The sequence below is a fragment of the Marmota flaviventris genome, chromosome 16, assembly GCF_047511675.1.
Source record: "Marmota flaviventris isolate mMarFla1 chromosome 16, mMarFla1.hap1, whole genome shotgun sequence".
Taxonomy (NCBI): Eukaryota; Metazoa; Chordata; class Mammalia; order Rodentia; family Sciuridae; genus Marmota; species Marmota flaviventris.
The window spans coordinates 36,726,670-36,745,529 of NC_092513.1; the positions used below are offsets into that span (position 1 = coordinate 36,726,670).

The 18,860-nt window shown below is 38.6% G+C and overlaps 1 protein-coding gene across 1 annotated transcript in view; it reads right to left on the reverse strand.

Moving 5' to 3' along the window:
- Nucleotides 1-11,131: 11,131 nt before the first annotated feature.
- The window catches only part of Znf397 (zinc finger protein 397), a 44,369-nt gene continuing 36,640 nt past the window's right edge, over nt 11,132-18,860 (reverse strand). The window contains 2 exon segments of the mRNA XM_071602812.1: nt 11,132-11,777; nt 11,779-13,201. Coding sequence (XP_071458913.1) covers nt 11,495-11,777; nt 11,779-13,201 — 1,706 coding nt within the window. The 3' untranslated portion in view covers nt 11,132-11,494.

Below are 18,860 nucleotides of genomic sequence, written 5' to 3' on the forward strand. Positions count from 1 at the left end.
AAATTTCTTCTATTTACACCAAAAGCTTTCTTGTGAAAAAAAATAATGAAATCAATAAACTTCTAGCCTGAAGGATCAGAAAAAAAAGAAGATACACATCTGTACTAGGCATTAGAAGGGTGACATTACCATATATTTTATACAAATTCTTTTCCACATAAAGAGTTCTAGCAAAATTTGCTAAAATCCCTGTTATTGATAACAATTCTCATTTCTTAGACTTACATTGCTTAGTTATCCATAGTATTTTGCAAAATTGACATATTTTTATTTGGTTTCCAGGACAATGTTCTTTGCTTCCTCATCTTTCTGGTCTTGTTTTTATATGTTGGAATGCTAGAGGGCACACTGTTCAGATCTCTTTTCTTTATCTATTCACTCCTAGTTGATCTCAGTTGGTCTTATATCTTTAAATACTATCTACAACTCCAAAATCTATATCCCGAGCCTCAACCTCTTCTGTGAATTCCAGATTCACATCTCTTTGCCTACCAGTTATGTGCACTTTGATGCCTGCCTTACTCTGGATTCCTGAAAGAACACAGCCTATGGCAAAAACCTTATTGCTAACTAACACATTGTCAGAATGATGCAATTCCAGAAAAGCATGACTGAGGGCAGATGAAAGGTGAGGCAAGGAAGAGCAAATATGAGTAGGTGTTACTGAGACATGCAGCTTGTAAAGAGGCACAGGTGTTTGCTTACTTTTAGTCGGTGGCCAGCACAGACGGTGTGAATGGTTCAGTGGCGAGGAAGGACACACGGATGAGTCTCAGACTGAGGGAGATGAGTCAGACAGTGAAATCCAGGAATTACCAGGAAATTTTAACAGATTACGTCTAGCAGGACCTGCTCCAGCCATTCAGATGCGGCCACTTCCAGTTAGGAGGATAAATTTTAACAGGCACTCTGAGCAAGCAATGACTTTTCTCATACTGTTACAACACCAATTCAGGAAGGCTCAGGAAGCCAGGGAGGACATTAGTGGATTTTAGTTTTTCCCAGTTTTTGAACAGGTTAACGACCAAGATCAGCGTGTTCGCGTCCATGCAGTAATACCATTTAAAACTATTAAGGAGTTAAAAAATGTTTGTGATGTATATGGTCTTAATTCGCCATTTGTGCAAAGCTTACTCAAAACAATTTGCCATCAGCCACTTCCTCCCAGTGACTGGGTGTCTATCATGTGCTCTTATTTAAGCGGTGGAGATTTTTTGCTTTGGAGGTCCTATTGGACCGATTATTGTTCGTAGCAAGCAGAAAGAAATCGAAGGCAGGATATTGAAACCCCTGTGGACATGTTTTTAGGGATGGGTGAATTTGTGGACTTGGAAAGACAGTTGAATTACGAATCTGAAGTCTACTATCAGATAACTGCATGTGCTAAATGCATGGCACCAAATTAACTCTCGGAACCAGTCTAATTTAGTTCTGACTAAGGTTAAACAGGGCACAGATGAGCTGTACTCATACTTTGTAGATAGACTTTATCAAACAGCTAACAGATCAATCAGAGACCCAGGTGCTTGTGAATTTATTATTAAGTAATTAGCATTTGTAAACGCAAATAAACTTTGTCAGGATGTTCTGAGACCCCATAGGAAAAAAGGAACTGTTTCAGAATTCATTCGCTTGTGTTCAGACATTGGCCCGGCTAGCTCAGTCGGTAGAGCATGAGACTCTTAATCTCAGGGTTCATGCCCCACATTGGGCGCCATATTTAGTCTGCAGCCAGTGCAGATGGTGTGAACAGTTCGGTCACGTGGGAAAATCCTCAGGGAGTTTAAATTAAAGACACAGATTCCAATCACCTTTAAACCGGCTCCAAGATAGCTCCTTGAACCCCAACCTCAAGCTACCCCAGGAAGTAGTGAGGTTTACTGAGGAGGCTAGTGAGAGAGAGAGAGAGAGAGAGAGAGAGAGAGAGAGAGAGAGAGAGAAAGCACTCTAGGGAGAGAGCTTTTATTGGGGAACAAAGAATTCTGGGGAAAATCCCATCCAATGAAGGTCAAGGGGAGCAGTGTTCTAAGGTCAGGTGAGATGACTGGATCTTCGAGGGCAGTGGTGAGACACACCTCCACACGGACAAGCTCTCAAACCCAAGAAGGGTGGGGAAAACTCTAACACAAAAAGTGTCTGAGCGCCTCACACCCAGCTGGGGAGGAAACTCAATCACGTGCAAGGATGGTCTCCCACACTTACTCTCACTGAACAACTTGAGAGTGCAGGCAGTATGAACTCCATTTCCTCTCACTATGTGGTATGCAGGAGAGAGAAGACTTTTTGGCAGACTCCCCTCCTCCTCCGGTTGACCTTACACTACAGAGCATCAATTCCTTCACACTTCCAGTTCCCACCATTCAGTCCCTCCAGCAGCAACCCCTGAAGAAGTCAGGCTCCAAGAAAACAGCATAGGATGAGAGGCAGGCAGTGATCAGGAGTCAGCAGCCTTGGGGGTGGATGGCATCAAGCAATCTGCATCAGTAACATGCAGCAGAAAACTTTGGCCCTACAAATAAGTAGAGGCTTATAAAATTGGTTTGGCACAGTGATTAATTAGGCAGGAGTGCAAAACACATGTAAGTCAGACCATGCCATACCTCTGCCCCAAACCCTCTTTCATTCTACTTTAATTAAATATCAAAAAGGAATTGTGGGGCTGGGGTTGTGGCTCAGTGGCAGAGCACTTACCTAGCATGTGTGAGGCCCTGGGTTTGGTTCTCAGAACCACATATAAATAAATAAAATAGAAGTTTCAGGCAGATGGTGGAGATGCACGCGTCTTCAAGTAGGTGAAGTCCTATCTTCGGAAGGCTGCCTGGCCTGCTCTGCTTCTGGCCAAGAAGCTTTGTCGCCCTCTGGGATGATGTCCCATCTGTCCTTTCCACTTTGAGGTTCCTGGTGAGGATGTGGGGCCTCCCACAAAGGCAGCCTGGCGCTCACCACTGTGCTCCTGTTGGACATTGTGGATCCCAGAGGAGAGCCTCAGTGATGTTGAACATTTATTTAATATATTTGTTGGCCACTTGTATTTCTCCTGTGATGTGCCTGTTCAGTTCCTTTGCCCATTTGGTGATTGGAATACTTGTTTTTACAGTGAAAGAATGAAAGAAGAAAATGGATAAAAAGGCACAGGAACAGATAAGAGAAGCCAAATCGTAAGACCACAAGCATATGGAAGACAGGGTTACATTCCCAAGAGGCTGGACTGTGGTACCTGGAGTCTTCTGTACCATCCAAAAAATAAATAAATAAATAAATAAATAAATAAAATAAAGGTCTATTGAATATAAAATAAAGGTCTAAGGAATTGTGCCTGCAACTCACTCTATAATACAGGCAAAACTTCAGTACACATATGGCAATACACACAGTATATATCTATATATATGTCAGAATAAATAGATTCATAATTAGAGAATTATAAAGCAAATGTGGAAAAATGTTAACATTTGAGAAATCTGGTTTTTAAAGTATGTTGGAATTCTTCATATTATTTTTAAATTTTTCTGTAGGTTTGATATTATGTCAAAATTTAAAGTTCAAAAAGCTAGTGGTCCAGAAGGAAAATTAGATGAGAAAGCTTAGAGTAGGGCTGTGGGGGGTGGGGGGTTGAGAAAGCAATTACAAATATCCACTATAGACATAATTTAAAGTGATGATGTAAAGCTATGCTTATGGATAGGTAATGTGTTATGATAGAACAATAGGGAAAATTTTTATTTTACTATTATAAATCAATAAAATTTTGTAAAAAGAAAATTCTCATTTAGATCAGAGGTTGGCTACCGTTTTCTTTAAAGGGACAGATAATAAATATTTACAGCTTTGTGGGTAAGTTTCTGTTGCACATACCCAACTCTGCCATTGCAGCAGAAAGAAGATTTAGACAATACACAAATAGGCTGTGGTTGTGTTCTATTACTTATAAAAGCAGGTGGCCATCTAACTTTTCCTGCAGTGTGCAGATCCTTGATTTTGCAAATGGCCACTTTTTCCTCTACAACATGGTTTATAGGGAAGGAGCTCCTGTGAAGCTTCTTGTGGGCCCCCTAGACCTATAGGTAGGCAGTATGAGAGTTCCACTAGTCCCAGGCAATTGCCTTTTGATAAGCAGATCAAACGAAATTTAGTGAAAACATTAAATCAAAGTTCAGTACCAACACAGTGAACTTCTATACAGTTAGAATACTTACTGCCATTCAGAATAACTGAAGCTATAGAGGTTTTACATTTCATAGTTTCACTATCAATTAAAGTTTTATGCTAAAGTAACCTGGTCATCAGAGTTGATTTTCCATTTCTTCAACTTGAACTTCTTGATTAGACTAACACATTTGCAGTTCTGCACTGTTTAGCACCTCACTGAAAACCTTACAGAGCTTAATATCACTCTGGTCCTTGGCACAGTTCAAAAATTGTTTTCTCATAAAAGCAGAGGCCACCAAACTGCTGCTAGCTGCCTTCCCTAAGGCTCTTGGTAAGTGATATCACTTATATTGAGGGCTCAGCATTACTTCCTTGACTGAAGCTCCCAGTGATGTCATGGCCCAGCATGTGCCAGACAGCAGAGCCCAAAGCCACACCAGCTGCAGTGGTTGCCACCTTAGTCCATCAGAATTGGCTTCTGGGGTGCAACAGCAGGTGAGCTAACTGCAGATGGTGAGGCTGCTGCTGGTACTGGCCTAGTCACAGCTCTCATCTGAGGGGCCAGGCTGGCTGGGGACGGGGGTGGGGGTGAGGTGAGGCTCTGGCCAGGCCAAATGCTGGCCAGGCCAAATGCTAGGTGCCTGGCGGCTGGCATCCCGAGTGAGAAACTCTGTTTTTTCTATTTATGCAAACTTGTCATTGGGATTTTGATAGGAATTGTACCTATCTTTCCACTTATATGTGTTTTCTTCTTTAATGTTATTATAGTTTGAACCTTAAAATGTTCTTCAAAGACTCATGTGTTAAAGAGTTAGTCCCCAGACAATGACACTATTGGCAGGTGGTGGAGACTTTAGGAGGTTGGAAGAAGTGGGTCACTGGGGGTGTGCCTTTGAAGGGTATATTTTGTCCCCAGCCCCTTAAACCTTCTCTCAGCTTCCAAGCTGCCATGAAGTAAGCAGCTGTGCTTCCCCACAGCCTTCCACTGTTACGAGCTGCCTAACGAGGGACACAGACAATGGAGCCAACTGACCATGACTGAAACCTTTGAAACCATGAGCCAAAATAAATCTTTCCTCCTTTAATCTGTTTCTCCGGTGTTTTTGTCATAGCAATGGAAAGTTACTAACAAGTGTCTTTGAGCAGTGTTTTGTTGTTTTCAGGACTCCTTGGTTAAATTTATTCATAAGTATTTTATTTTCTTGGGTGCTATTATAAACAGAGCTTTTTTTTTTCACCTTCTTTTCAGACTGTATGATTGTATATTGTTCATTAATAGTGTGTAGAAATATCACTTATTTGGGGATGTTAATTTTGTATTTTTTTTCTTTTTTGTGGTGCTGGGGATCAAATCCAGGATCTTGCACATGCTAGGCAAGTGCTCTACCACTGAGCTACATCCCCAGCAGTATCCTGAAACTTTGTTTCATTAGTTTATTAGTTTTAACAGACGTGTGTGTGTGTGTGTGTGTGTGTGTGTGTGTGTGTGTGAGAGAGAGAGAGAGAGAGAGAGAGAGAGAGAGAGATCTTAAGTGTTTCCTGTATATAAGATTATGTCATCTGCAAAGAGAGATTTATGTAATTTGAAAAGAGATAATTTTACTTCTACCGTTCTAATTTGGATGCTTTTTGTCTAATTGATCTGGCTAGGATTTTTAGTACTATATTGAAGTGATGAAAGCAGCCGTCATTGACTTAGAGGAAAGCTTTCATATTGTCACCATTGAATATGAAGTCAACTTTAGGTTTTTTCTTTTTCACAGCCTTCATTATGTTGAAATAGTTTGCTTCTATTCCAGTATGAGTACTATCATGAAAGAGTGTTGCATTTTGTCAAAATGTTCTTTCAGCATCTAATGAGATTTATGTACCAGCATCTAATAAGATTTATCTTTTCTTTCTTTCATTTAGTTCCATGATATATTGACTGATTTTTTTGTTAGATTATTCCTGTTACTTCAAAATTAAGTCCCACTTGATTTAACAATATACACTTGATTTACTTTAATGTGTGTTGATTTTTTTTTTTGCTAGCATTTTGTTAAAGATTTTTGCATCAGTATTCACAGAGGGTATTGGTCTGTGTGTGTGTGTGTGTTTTTTAACAGTCATCTGGCTTGGTAACAGGTAACTTCCAAACTCATTTTATTCCCTGTACTGCAATATTTTAATAAATTTTGGTGCTGTGGTTTGGTTATTGATGGTCTTCCAAATGCCCATGAGTTAAAGTCTTGGTCCCCAGGATGGCATTACTGGGAGGTGGCAGAACCTTTAGAAATGGGAAGTCTTTAGGTCATTGGGGGTATGCCCTTGAAGGGGAGTATGAGACCCAAGGTCTTTTTTTTTTTTTTTGCTTTCTGGCTATCCATGACATTGACTACTTTTGGTCAAAGCAACAAGCAACAAGGACAATCATGGATTGGAACCTCCAAAACTATGAGCCAAAATAAAACTTTTCTCTTTATATGTTGATTATACCAGGTATTTGTTACAGTGACAGAAAGCTGACTAACACAACTGGTGTTTCTTTTTAAAATGTCAGTGAAGCCATTTGGCCCTGGGCTTTTTGTTGTTTTTTTTTTTTTTCTGCAAAAACAAAAATTCTGATTCAGTCCTATCAGTTATAGGTATATTCATATTTTCTATATAATTAGTAAATTGTTTCTAGAAATTTTTCCATTTTTATCTGGTTTATCCAATTTGTTGGTATACAATTATTACTCTCTTGTATTCCTTTTTTTGTAGTATTATCAGTAAAATGCTCTTTCATTTCTGATTTTAGTTATTTTGGGACTACAAATTATTTTTTTAAAATACTATAGCTGGGCATGGTGGTGCATTCCTCTAATCCCAGTGATTTGGGAGGCTGAGGCAGGAGGATTACAGGTTCAAACCCAGACTCAGCAACTTAATGACTTAGTGACACCCTCTCTCAAAACTAAAAAGAAAAGAACCACAAATATAGCTCGGTGGTAGAGTACCCCTGGGTTCAAGACAAAAAAACAAGCTAAAAACAACTATAGAGCTGAAGTGATCTTCTAGTTGCATCATACCAAGTGGTACATGATATCTACAAAAAATAATAGTTATTATAATCTTTAGGTATTCCTTCTCAGGCAGATGAGAAGCCTCTCAAGGGCAATTTGGCAGTATCACACACATTTTTTTTTTTTTTTTTTTGAGAGAGAGAGAGAGAGAAAATTTTTTAATATTTATTTTTTAGTTCTCCGAAGACACAACATCTTTGTTTGTATGTGGTGCTGAGGATCGAACCCGGGCCGCATGCATGCCAGGCGAGCGCGCTACCGCTTGAGCCACATCCCCAGCCCTTACACACATTTTTGATTGTCATAACTAGGAAAGAGTTGCTACTGGTATTTAGTCGATAAGGAGAGGGATAGTTGTAAACATTTAATTTGACAAGTCAGGTCCACCACAGCAAAGAATTATCTGGCCCGTTGCTGGTAGCAGGCCCGCCCTGGCCCCTGGGGACTCAACCCCCAGTTCTTTTTTATGCATGTCAATGTGGCCAGCTCACAAGGCCTTGACGCGGGCTTGCGGTTCCCTGTTTATCTGCCTAGAGCATATGAGTCTCTCGGGAACATCTTGACCTGTTCGAGCCTCCTGATAGGGGACGGTGATGTGACGGTAACCCAAGGACGCAGTTATTACTCTTCCCTCCTCACTTTTGAGTGATTTCCTGCAGCTGTTAAAAAGATATATAAGGGGAACAAATTTGGCAATAAAGCGCACACATGCTCCCTCCTGGATGAAGAACCTTGGTGTCCTGTGTATTTTTTAACCCCGCCGTCCCTCGCTGGACTCGGCTCCGTTAGCCGGACGCGGCAGCCCATAATATCAAGAGTGTGAGGTTGAGAAACCCTACGTTAAGAGTTTTTGCCAGATTCCTCCACTATAGTTAGTATTTTCCCCTTTCCACGCTGCATTTCTTTGAAGCATGTCAATAGTTGCAGTTTCCTCTGAGGGCCTGGGGTTCAGATATGTCCCCCACATCCTGGAGGAGGTTAGAATCTAAATATATCATTTGGAATTCTTCCATAAGGAAGCTCTCTCTTCCATGTTTACTTATAGTATGGACTCATGTATATTCCACCTTGTAAACGCCTTCAGGTTGGCTTTGTGCTCCTTAAAAAAACAAAACAAAATAAAAAAACATACACACACACACACTCTCACACACACACGTGTGTGTGTGTGAGTGTATTTTAGTTTTAGATGGACACAATCTTTATTTTTTTATCTTTATGTAGTGCCGAGGATCAGAACCAATGCCTCACACATGCTAGGCAAGTGCTTTACCACTGAGATACAACTCCAGTCCAAGGCTTTGTGCTCTTCTGACATGCCTTTATCCTCTTGTCATTAGATTTCTTGTTCATTTTCTGTACTACAGGATGATTCAAGTTCATCTCACACTTTCTGTGTCCTAGCCCTAGAATCATCCATTTCTCAAAGGAGCCCTGATTCCTTTTCTGGAGAATAATACATAGAAACCAAGATCTGGGTAGGCTCAGTTACTGGAGTATCATTTCTTCTAGGTCCCCTTGGAGAACAGAGCCGGGTAGTGTGTGTACTAACTCATATATAGACATATGTCCTGTAGTTGCTTTTCTCTGTATGTGTGTTATGTGTGTATACAATATATACATGAGTTAATATTGATGTCTCTGACTCTAATAGATCTGATAATAGATCTGGTAATTTCTTATTCAACACTTATTCACAAATTATAGGCATGAAAAATTAAAGTGTCTGGATCAGGTGATCACCTTAAAGGATGACAAATTTAGGAGCTCCACAAAGCTCCCTTTTCTTTCTGATCAGAATGGAATCCTTCCTACTCTTCCTCCCTTTTTTTTTTTTTAGTTGTAGTTGGACACAATACCTTTATTTTATTTATTTAGTTTTATGTGGTGCTGAGGATCAAACCCAGGGCCTTGCACATGCTAGGTGAGCACTCTAGTGCTGAGCCACAACCCCAGCCCCCTACTCTGAATTCTTATAAGCATCTTATGATTACATTGAGCCATGTGTTTTCTCAATCACTAGCAATACATGCTTTATTAGAAGAGATCATATATTCTTTGCATAGAGTATAACCCCCCAAAGTCTTGACTACATAATTTAACAACATCTATTAAATTAAAATATTTAATTAGATAATTATGGGAGATAATCAAAGAAAGTGATAGTAGAATTTATCAAATGGCTAACATCAAAAAGACAAGGATAATTTTTTATACTTATCTTTTTAAAAACCATATTTTTCAGTTGAAAATTCTGCATGTATGTTTCCCTTTATCAATACATAGTTTTTTGAAGTCTGATGAATGCTACCACTTGAAAAACAAGAGTAAAGGTCTTTTTATTTTTAGACAGACTATACCATACAAATTAATCACATAGGTCATTACTTTAGCTTCTGTACAGGAAAAATTTGCTATCTTCTCTATACTTACACATGTCTGTTACGAGAGATATGTGAGGTTTTTGAACTCCAGCAATGGGATATCACATAATTCAATTCTGACACTATCTATCTGGAGTTCTCTCAGACTTCTCAGGCTAAAGACAGTCTCATAAGACTGTCAGCAACTTTAGGCACATATTACATGTTCATATTTTCACTGGTGCTTCTGACTAACTGACTATAAATCAGAGGTTCCTATAACCCTCTCTATGGGTTTGATTTTTTGCTAAAATGGTTCATTGAACTCAGGAAAACAATTTACTTACTAGATTACTGGTTATTATAAAATAATGCAACTCAGGATCAGCTAGCCAGAAGAGATGCATAGGGCAAGATTCTGTGAGAAGTGACACAGAGCTTCTATGCCCTGTGGGCTACCTTCCAAGTACCTTCTGAGTGTGTCAACCTGGAAGCTCTCTGAATCCTGTCCTTTTGGGCTTTTATAAAGGCTTCATTAATGTAGGCGTGGTTGACTAAATCATTGTCCAGATTAGTCACTTAGTAGCTGTTTTGGTCATCAGACAGACTGACTTATATCATACTGTGTTCAAGTAACTTTTGTTTTACTAAATAATGGCCCCAATGCATAATAGTGGTAATTCTGGCAATTTGGATATACCAAAGAGAAGCCAAGACACTTCCTTTAGTAAAAAGGTGAAATTTTTATTTATGGAAAGAAAAAAATTGTATGCAGAGGTTGCTAAGATCTATGGTAAGAATGAATCTTCTACCTGTGAAATTGTGAATAGAAAAAACGCATTCTAGCTTTGGTGTTGCACCTCGAATTGTAAAAGTTACAGCCAAAGTGCAGGAAAAATGCTTAGTTAAGAAGGAAAAGGCATTGCATTATAGAGTTCAGTGCTGTCCAAAGTTTCAGGCTTCCACTGGGTATACCCTGTGGATACAGAGGAAATACTGTATATATTTCTTATTATAAATAACAATATCACAGCCACCATTTTTGTTCAATAGATGACAAGATAAGCAGTAATAGAAAAATCTTCATATTTTGACAAATAAATTTGCTTTTAAAAATCCTATTCCACATTTCAAAGCTGTAATTAAATGGCAGTGAGAAAGTGATTTCACATTTCAAAGTTTACGGGCTGCATTACTGACAGTGAAATAAATCAGCATTTGTTGTGTATAGTACAGGAACTCGCACAAGCTCATGCTTACTAGGAAAACCAAACCAAACCAAAACAAAATAACTTTTGAGAAAAGGGGGCACTTGGGATATCTAGTTAGTAAGCTTAATACCACAATAGCATAGTGTGTTCACACATGATGAATGCATAGATACTTAGCATGAGCATAAGGTAGGACTCTCTAGTTGTCAGACATCTATATAAATGCCAACTTAGATATGAAAGGGATTTGTTTTCTCCACATTCTCTAAAATAATTTCTATATACCATTGGTAATATAGACTCATTAAAGATTTGAGATTCTAAAACTAATACATTTCCTTTTGAGTTTTGATTAAACACCTCTACACATTGAATTTTAAAATATTTGATAACTTCTGCATTAATGTTATTATATATTTCCTACAATGATACAACTCCTCTTTTGTGGACTATGTCTGAATAAAAGACAGCTTTTCTTACATTATAGCAAAGATAGAATTTTCTTTCTATTGTTGCTAACAATTGGTAAAAAAAAAAATATTCACACTGAAGGGTTTCCCACAAATCTCAGAACTCTTCCTCAGATTTTTTTCTTAATTTTAGTAATGTATGGGCTTCAAATTAAATTGTCATTATAAAAACTGACTTAGTTTTCTCTCCAGTGGGTTTTGTTTTTAAATTGAGCATAACAGCTAAATATTGATTAAAACCTTTTTCATGGTCATCAATAGCATTCATAAGATTTTTGTTCTGGTATAGTGTCTCTGGAACTGAATAAAGTTGGTGTATACAGTAAGGGTTTCCCCTCATTCATCACATTTAAACTGTCTTGCCCAGAATGGAGTTTCTCATGATTAATAAGATCAGAGAATTGGCTAAAACTTATGCTGCACTGAACACACTGGTACATTTTGTCCTCAGTGTGGATCTTCTGGTGATCAATGAGATCTATTCCCATAGTGAAGGTTTTCCCACATGCATCACATTTATATGATTTTTTCACCTGTGTGGATTTTTTGATGATTAATGAGTTCAGAGCGATGACTAAAGCTTCTGCTACATTGGTCACATGGATATGGTTTCTCCCCAGTGTGGATTCTCTGATGCAGGATGAGAGCTGAGCACTGACTGAAAGCCTTCCCACACTCATTACATTTATAAGGTCTTTCCCCAGTGTGAACTCTTTGGTGTCTGATGAGGTCCGAGTTCTGACAGAAACTTCGGCTGCACTGTGTGCATGGATATGGTTTTTCTCCAGTGTGAATTCGCTGATGAAGAATAAGGTCAGACCTCTGACTGAAGGTTTTCTCACAACTATCACAACGATAGGGCTTTTCACCAGAGTGCACTCTCAGATGTTTAGTGAGGTCTGAACTTTGACTAAAACTTTTATTGCACAAATTACAAGCATATGGTTTCTCTCCAGTGTGTATTCTGTGATGCTTTACGAGATCTGAACGGCGACTAAAACTTTTAGTGCAATCACTACATGGATAAGGTTTCTCTCCAGTGTGGATTCTCTGATGTAGAATAAGGTTGGAGCTCTGACTAAAGGTTTTCCCACAGTCGTCACATTCATAGGGTTTCTCACCTGTATGAATTCTATGATGTTTAACGAGATCTGATCTTCGACTAAACATTTTATTGCACTGATTACATGGATAAGGCTTCTCTCCAGTGTGAATTCGTTGATGATTAATAAGATCTGAAAGCCTACTGAAAGTTTTGCTGCACTGATTACATGAATAGGGTTTTTCTCCGGTGTGAATTCTTTGATGCAGAATAAGAACTGAGCTTTGATTAAAAGCCTTTCCACACTCATTACATTTATAGGGCTTCTCTCCAGTGTGGATCCTTCGATGTTTAATAAGGTCTGAATTCTGACTGAAACTTTTGCTACATTGATTACATGGATATGGCTTCTCCCCAGTGTGGATTCTCTGATGCAGAATAAGGTCTGAGCTCTGACTGAAGGGTTTCCCACATACATCACACTTATATGGTTTCTCCCCAGTGTGGATTCTTTGATGTTTTATAACATCAGAACTTTGACTAAATTGTTTGTTACACTGGTTACACGTATAAGGCTTCTCTCCAGTGTGAATTCTCTGATGTTTAACTAGGTCTGAGCGCTGGCTAAAACTTTTATTACAATGACTGCATTGATAAGGTTTCTCTCCTGTATGGATTCTCTGATGTATAATAAGATCTGAACTCTGACTAAAGGCTTTCCCACATTCATCACATTTATAAGGTTTTTCACCAGTGTGGACTCTTTGATGTTTAATAAGGTCTGAACTCCGACTGAAACTTTTAATACACCAATTACAAGGATAGGGTTTCTCTCCAGTATGAATTCTCTGATGCATAACCAGAGCTGAGCTCATTCGAAAGACCTTTCCACAATTATCACATTCATAGGGTTTTTTCCAGTGGGTTCTCTGGTGCTGAATAAGGCCTGTACTCCAAGCAAAACTTTGTCCACATTCCTCACAGTTATATTGTCTTCTTTTAAAAAGGGTCTGATACTTTTTATTCAATTTATCTCGAAATTCACAGAATTCTCTGCCTTCAGAGTTCTGGAGATCATCCTCTTTGGGGTTACCAAACCCTTCAGTCAACATTTCAATTTTTGCTGTAATTTCTTCCTCTGAAGCTGGTTGTCCAATTTTGATCTTAGTCTCAATATCTGGAACAATAAACAAAATCCAAATGGAAAGTGTTCTCCATGCTGTAAGAAAGTTCAGGTGAAACAGATTACAAATATAACAATATGGGAATGCTGAAATTACCCTCTTCTTTTCTTTCTTTTTTTTTTTGCACCAGGGATTGCACCTGACCACTGAGCCACATCCCCAGCTCTATTTTGTATTTTTTATTTAGAAATAGGGTCTCAGTGAGTTGCTTAGTGCCTCACTTTTGCTGAGGCTGGCTTTGAACTCACAGTCTTTTTGCCTCAGCCTCACAAGCTGCTGGAATTATAGGTATATGCCATGGCACCCAGCCTGAAAATACCCTCTGAGAGGAAAACTGGGAAGAAACAATAGTAATGGATCATATTAATCACTTATAGAAGTGACTTACCAGATGTGCTCTGTATGATTGTTAAAGGACATCTGGGAATACTGAAACCTATTTACTTTGATTAGGAAAGTATGACTAAATTAGAGCTAATACACAAGCAATTTATTTTATTCACATATTTAAGGTAAGCAGTGTGAAAGAGTGCAGAAAAATGAAAAGAAGTTGACTAGGCTCTACCCAGCATTGTGCGGCTATTTGGGCCAAAAAATAAGGTATTAATTTAAAAAAAAAAAAAAAAGGAAAGAAAGAAAGAAAAGGAAATCAAAACCTTTCCATTGTTTTTTTGTTTTTTGTTTTTAAAGACAGAGTGGGTCTCATGAAGTTGCTTAGAGCCATTCCCTCTTCTGACAAGAGTTTTTTATGTGAAGCAAATCCTGGCTTATTATTTATTGGGCACTGTTAGACTTAATGCTTGATCACAGAGTTCCAGGTGGCTATATATTACAAACGGCCATTGTGTACTTGTTACCGATTATAAAAAATGATGCAAAACCCAGCATTCCATTGTAAAATTAACTAGCAGTAAATTCCATGGGCAAGTGATTTGGATTCCATATTACTTTTTCATATGGTTTTGTTACTTCTCTCTCAACGACCTTATAGGAATTCCCTGTTACTAGTTAACAGACAAGCGGAAATTAAACAGTCAGTTTTCAGATGGGTTTGGCAGCATGTGGGCACCAGCCCAAAGCTTTTACTTATACCCTTACTTAGTGATGGCCTCAAATACATTGATAAAGGCAAATCTTTCCAGTTGACAGAATTTCAGGTATACACGTGGTTATCTGTCCACTTTTCATGAAAGGCAGCACAGTCTAAGAAATATGCCTACAATGATTTTTAGGTAGTTACTAATGGGTTATCAGAATATATAGTTACTTTAAAAGAATTAGATTGGAATAGCAGAAATGAGGATTATAGAAGCAAAATATGAGGATGGACTTCCTAGAATGAGCAAAGAATGTGAAAATATTTGTATTCCTTGTGAATCCTCAGTAAAAGGCATCTACTGTAGAGAAAGAAGCCCCTAGAACAATTAGGCATAATGATCCATAATATGAATGTCAATCAGCCTTCTTCCAATGCTTATACAATGGACTTAGGTACGGAGTGGTCATGGCAGCAGCAATGGAAGCTGTATATGGCTTCAACAATATGGACTTCCCCTCTCCAAGGCTGATATTCCTGTTACCACTGCTATGTGCCCAAACAGCCAATATTCAAAGTGAATACTATACCCCCAGCCCAAAAGTACCACTCCCTAGAGAAGAACCAATTAGCCTTTAGAGGATAGATCCCTTACTTTGGACTACTTATATCATATAGACAGCAACAGTTTGTTTTCAAAGAACGAAATACATAGTTCAGATACAAATTTGTATTGACTTAAGAGAATGATATTTTTAATACTATGGTATTCTTTACAGTATTGCCTCCAAATAACTCATCTTATAAGGGAAAGAAGTATACCAGTGAGTTCAGATATGTGTAATAAATGAATCTATCTATACGCCCCATCATCCAGAAGTATGTGGATTGAGATAATGGCTAAAGGCTAAATCTGGGGTGATGTCTTATAGGACACAATATATTTCCTAAACTAAAGACAACTAAGTTTTTTCTCCATGACCAAAATACATAAAGAGGTATAGGAACCAAAGAGAAGGAGAGAGAATGGTTCCTCTCATATACCTAATAATCCATTTGTATTATTTTGTTTCATATCTCCATAATCTTGGATTTGGTGAGTTTTCCAGTACTCAAAGGAGAAGTGCTTCTACTATGAAGCAAAGTAATGATTTTTGTTAAATTTGAAGGTAAGACTGCCTCTTGGCCATTTTGGGTTCCTTATGCTATTCAAACAACAGATGAAGAAGGTGTGTAAGTGCTCTGCCACTGAACCACAGCCCCAGCCCCTTCCAGATCTACTTCATATTTGCTTTGTGGCTCTGGGGATTAATACTGATAAACTGCAAAACCTGTGGTTCTATGCTCTGGCTTGCAATTAAATTTGTACAAGAGTAGGAGAATTGTGGGGAGTCATCTTCACACGTGACTGGGCAACTCCCGGTTTGGGTCTGAGGCGTTCTGGCTAAACTGTGTCGGAGCTTTCCCGGCCCTCTCCTGGTGCGAGAGCCTGTCCGTGTGGGGGTGTGACTGACCACTGACCCCGGGGGCCAATCACTGACCCTGACCTTGGGGTGCGGCCCCCCTCAACCTTCATTGGATGGAATTCTCCCCTGAATTTCTTGTTCCTCAATAAAAGGCTACTCCCTGGCGTGCTCCCTCTCTCTCTCTCTCCTGCTAGCCCTGAGTAATCCTTGCTGCCCTACTGGGTGGTTCGAGGTGGGAACCAGAGGGGGAGCCGTCTCGGACCTGGTCATAGAAAAAGGTAACCGAGTCTGTGTGTTTTATTTCAATCTCACTAGTAAACTTTTATGCCAAGAACCTCTTTAATGAAATCAGTGCGCTGGTCGCATGGTGGAAGAGAATAGTTGAGAGACCAATTGTTCTAGTTTGCCCAAACTGAGGGACTATTGGGATGTGAGACTGTTAGTGCTAAATACCAAGCCAAAAGGTAAGCTGTCCACCCTAAATCCTTGATTTTTTCTTGCTGAGCTAGTCATTCTCTCAGTATCTGCAGGGAATTGCTTCCAGGATCCCTCTTGGATTTCAAAAGCTTCAGATGCTAAAATCCATTATATAAAATGGCATAGTATTCACATATAACCTACATACATTCTCCCATGTTTTAATTCAACTCTAGATTACTTATAATACCTAATACAATGTAAGTACTATGTAGTCATTAATTTGTATTATTTTTTATGGTTTGTTTCCAAAATATTTTTAATATATATTTTTTTTAGTTGTCAATGGACTTTATTTTGATTCTTTATTTGTGGTGCTGAGTTTCAAACCCACTGCTACACACATTCTAGGCAAGCCCTTTATTACTAAGCCACAATCCTAGCCCTCCCCTCAATTTTTTAATTTGTTTTTGGTAGTTGTAGATGGACAACATGTCTTTATTATTTATTTATTTTTATGCAGTGCTGAGGATCAAACCCAGTGCCCCACACATGCCAGGCAAGCACTCTATCATTGAGCCACAATCCCAGCCCTCCCCCAAATATTTTTGATCTACAGTTGGTTGAATCTGTGGATGTGGAATCCATGGGTAAGGAGAGCCAACTATACTTGTATTTCTTTAAGCAAAGGCAAAGTTCATATCAAGTGGTTCTATCCTCCAGGATACAGTAATCAATCTCTCCCCTTCCTAAATGTAATAATGGCTTTCCACTGTTGTATGCTCAAGGCTGTTCTCAACCCCATAATTTTTGTAATCTTAGCCATCATTCTCACAAAACTTAATTACTCAACTGTTTGAGTAATGTTTCCTGCTAAAATCCTAATACTCCTGACTTAATTTCTCTGTAACTGCTATAATTATGTGATAACATAATGTACATTTATTTATTTTCTGTTTTTCCCCACTGGAATGTAAGATTCATAAGGGTATGGACTTTTTCTATATAGCAATTCACTGCTATATCCCTAGCACTTAGAACAGTGCCTGGCACAAAATAAAATCTCAATAACTAATAAAATTACATGACAAGAAATAATAAGCTATGATTTTATTAATTAATACACATTTATCAATGGAAAATATTTGTTGAATTAGTTAGCTAAATGATATAAAGGATATATTGATGTTAACTATGACTACTTCTAGATGGTGGAGTTGTAGGTTATGTCTAAATTTTGTTCTGTGTTTTTCTATACTTCACAAAAGGACTCTAGTATAATTGTATAACTCTATAATAAAAAAGTGTTATTTTTTACACATTCTAAGAAACATAAACATATGGGATAAATATGTTTACATAAAATTTCAAGGAAGAGGCCCAATTCTACGCTGATTCTCAGAAAGGATGAGGTGCCTTGTAATAGATTTTTAGGGAAGGACAAATTCTAAATTCAGGAAATAAACTAAATAAAATAAAATATAATAAAGATGCTCAGAGACTAAAAAGAGGCCAGATCTAGAATGAAAGCAACGGCAATGCAAGGTAAATTTCACAAGCAAACAACAGCAATGGGAGAATCAAAATGAAAAAGAAGTAACATGATGTAGAAATGGAACCCTGTAGCACTTCTGAACAAAGTCAGGATCAAAATGATCTTACTACTAATTAAAGTGGCCACTATTTATAAAGGATTTACTACAAACTAGGTCTGTTCCAACCTTTACACATAGGATCACATTTAGGGTGCATGGTTGCCGCAGTCTGGCTGGGCACACAATCACGAGCCACCACACAGCTTGTAGATTCAAACAGCAACTCTTTATTCCCGAACTCACACCAGCCGTCTACAATCACGTTCTGGGGAAATCCACGTTCTCTGCCCAAATCCCCCTCCACTGGGCTTCTGTCTCCCAAAAAATACTGTCTGAATCCCGTGAGAACTCAAGGGGAACTCAGGCAGCAGGATACGCCCTATTCCCAGCAGGAATAATCTTAAACCTGGAACGCACTAAACCCGATTATCCTAAACCGGGAACACCCTAATCCGCCCTGGTCCTTGAGCAAGATCACCTACATGCAATGTCACTGCAAAATGTCCTATTTCCACGAGTCCTTCCACTAACTGGCAAGGAAATTGTCATACCTACTTGGCTAATGGCTCCCAGCATATGGTATTTCATATAGTAGTAACAGAACCCAATGAATCATATCTCCATACCTTGGTGTACTCCCTTCCACAACTACTCTGGAACTGGGCATTGGCCAATGAGACATTAACAAATGTAACACAAACATATGTATGAAAAGTGCTTCTGTATCAAGAGCTTTCCCTTTCCTTGAGTTTGGAAATTTGAGTACTGTGAAAAAGTCTAGGCTAGCCTGCTGATGGATCCAAGCCATAACAAATAGCAACAGTTACACATGTGATTGATACCATCTTAGATCCAGCCCTATCAGAGACACTAGATGACT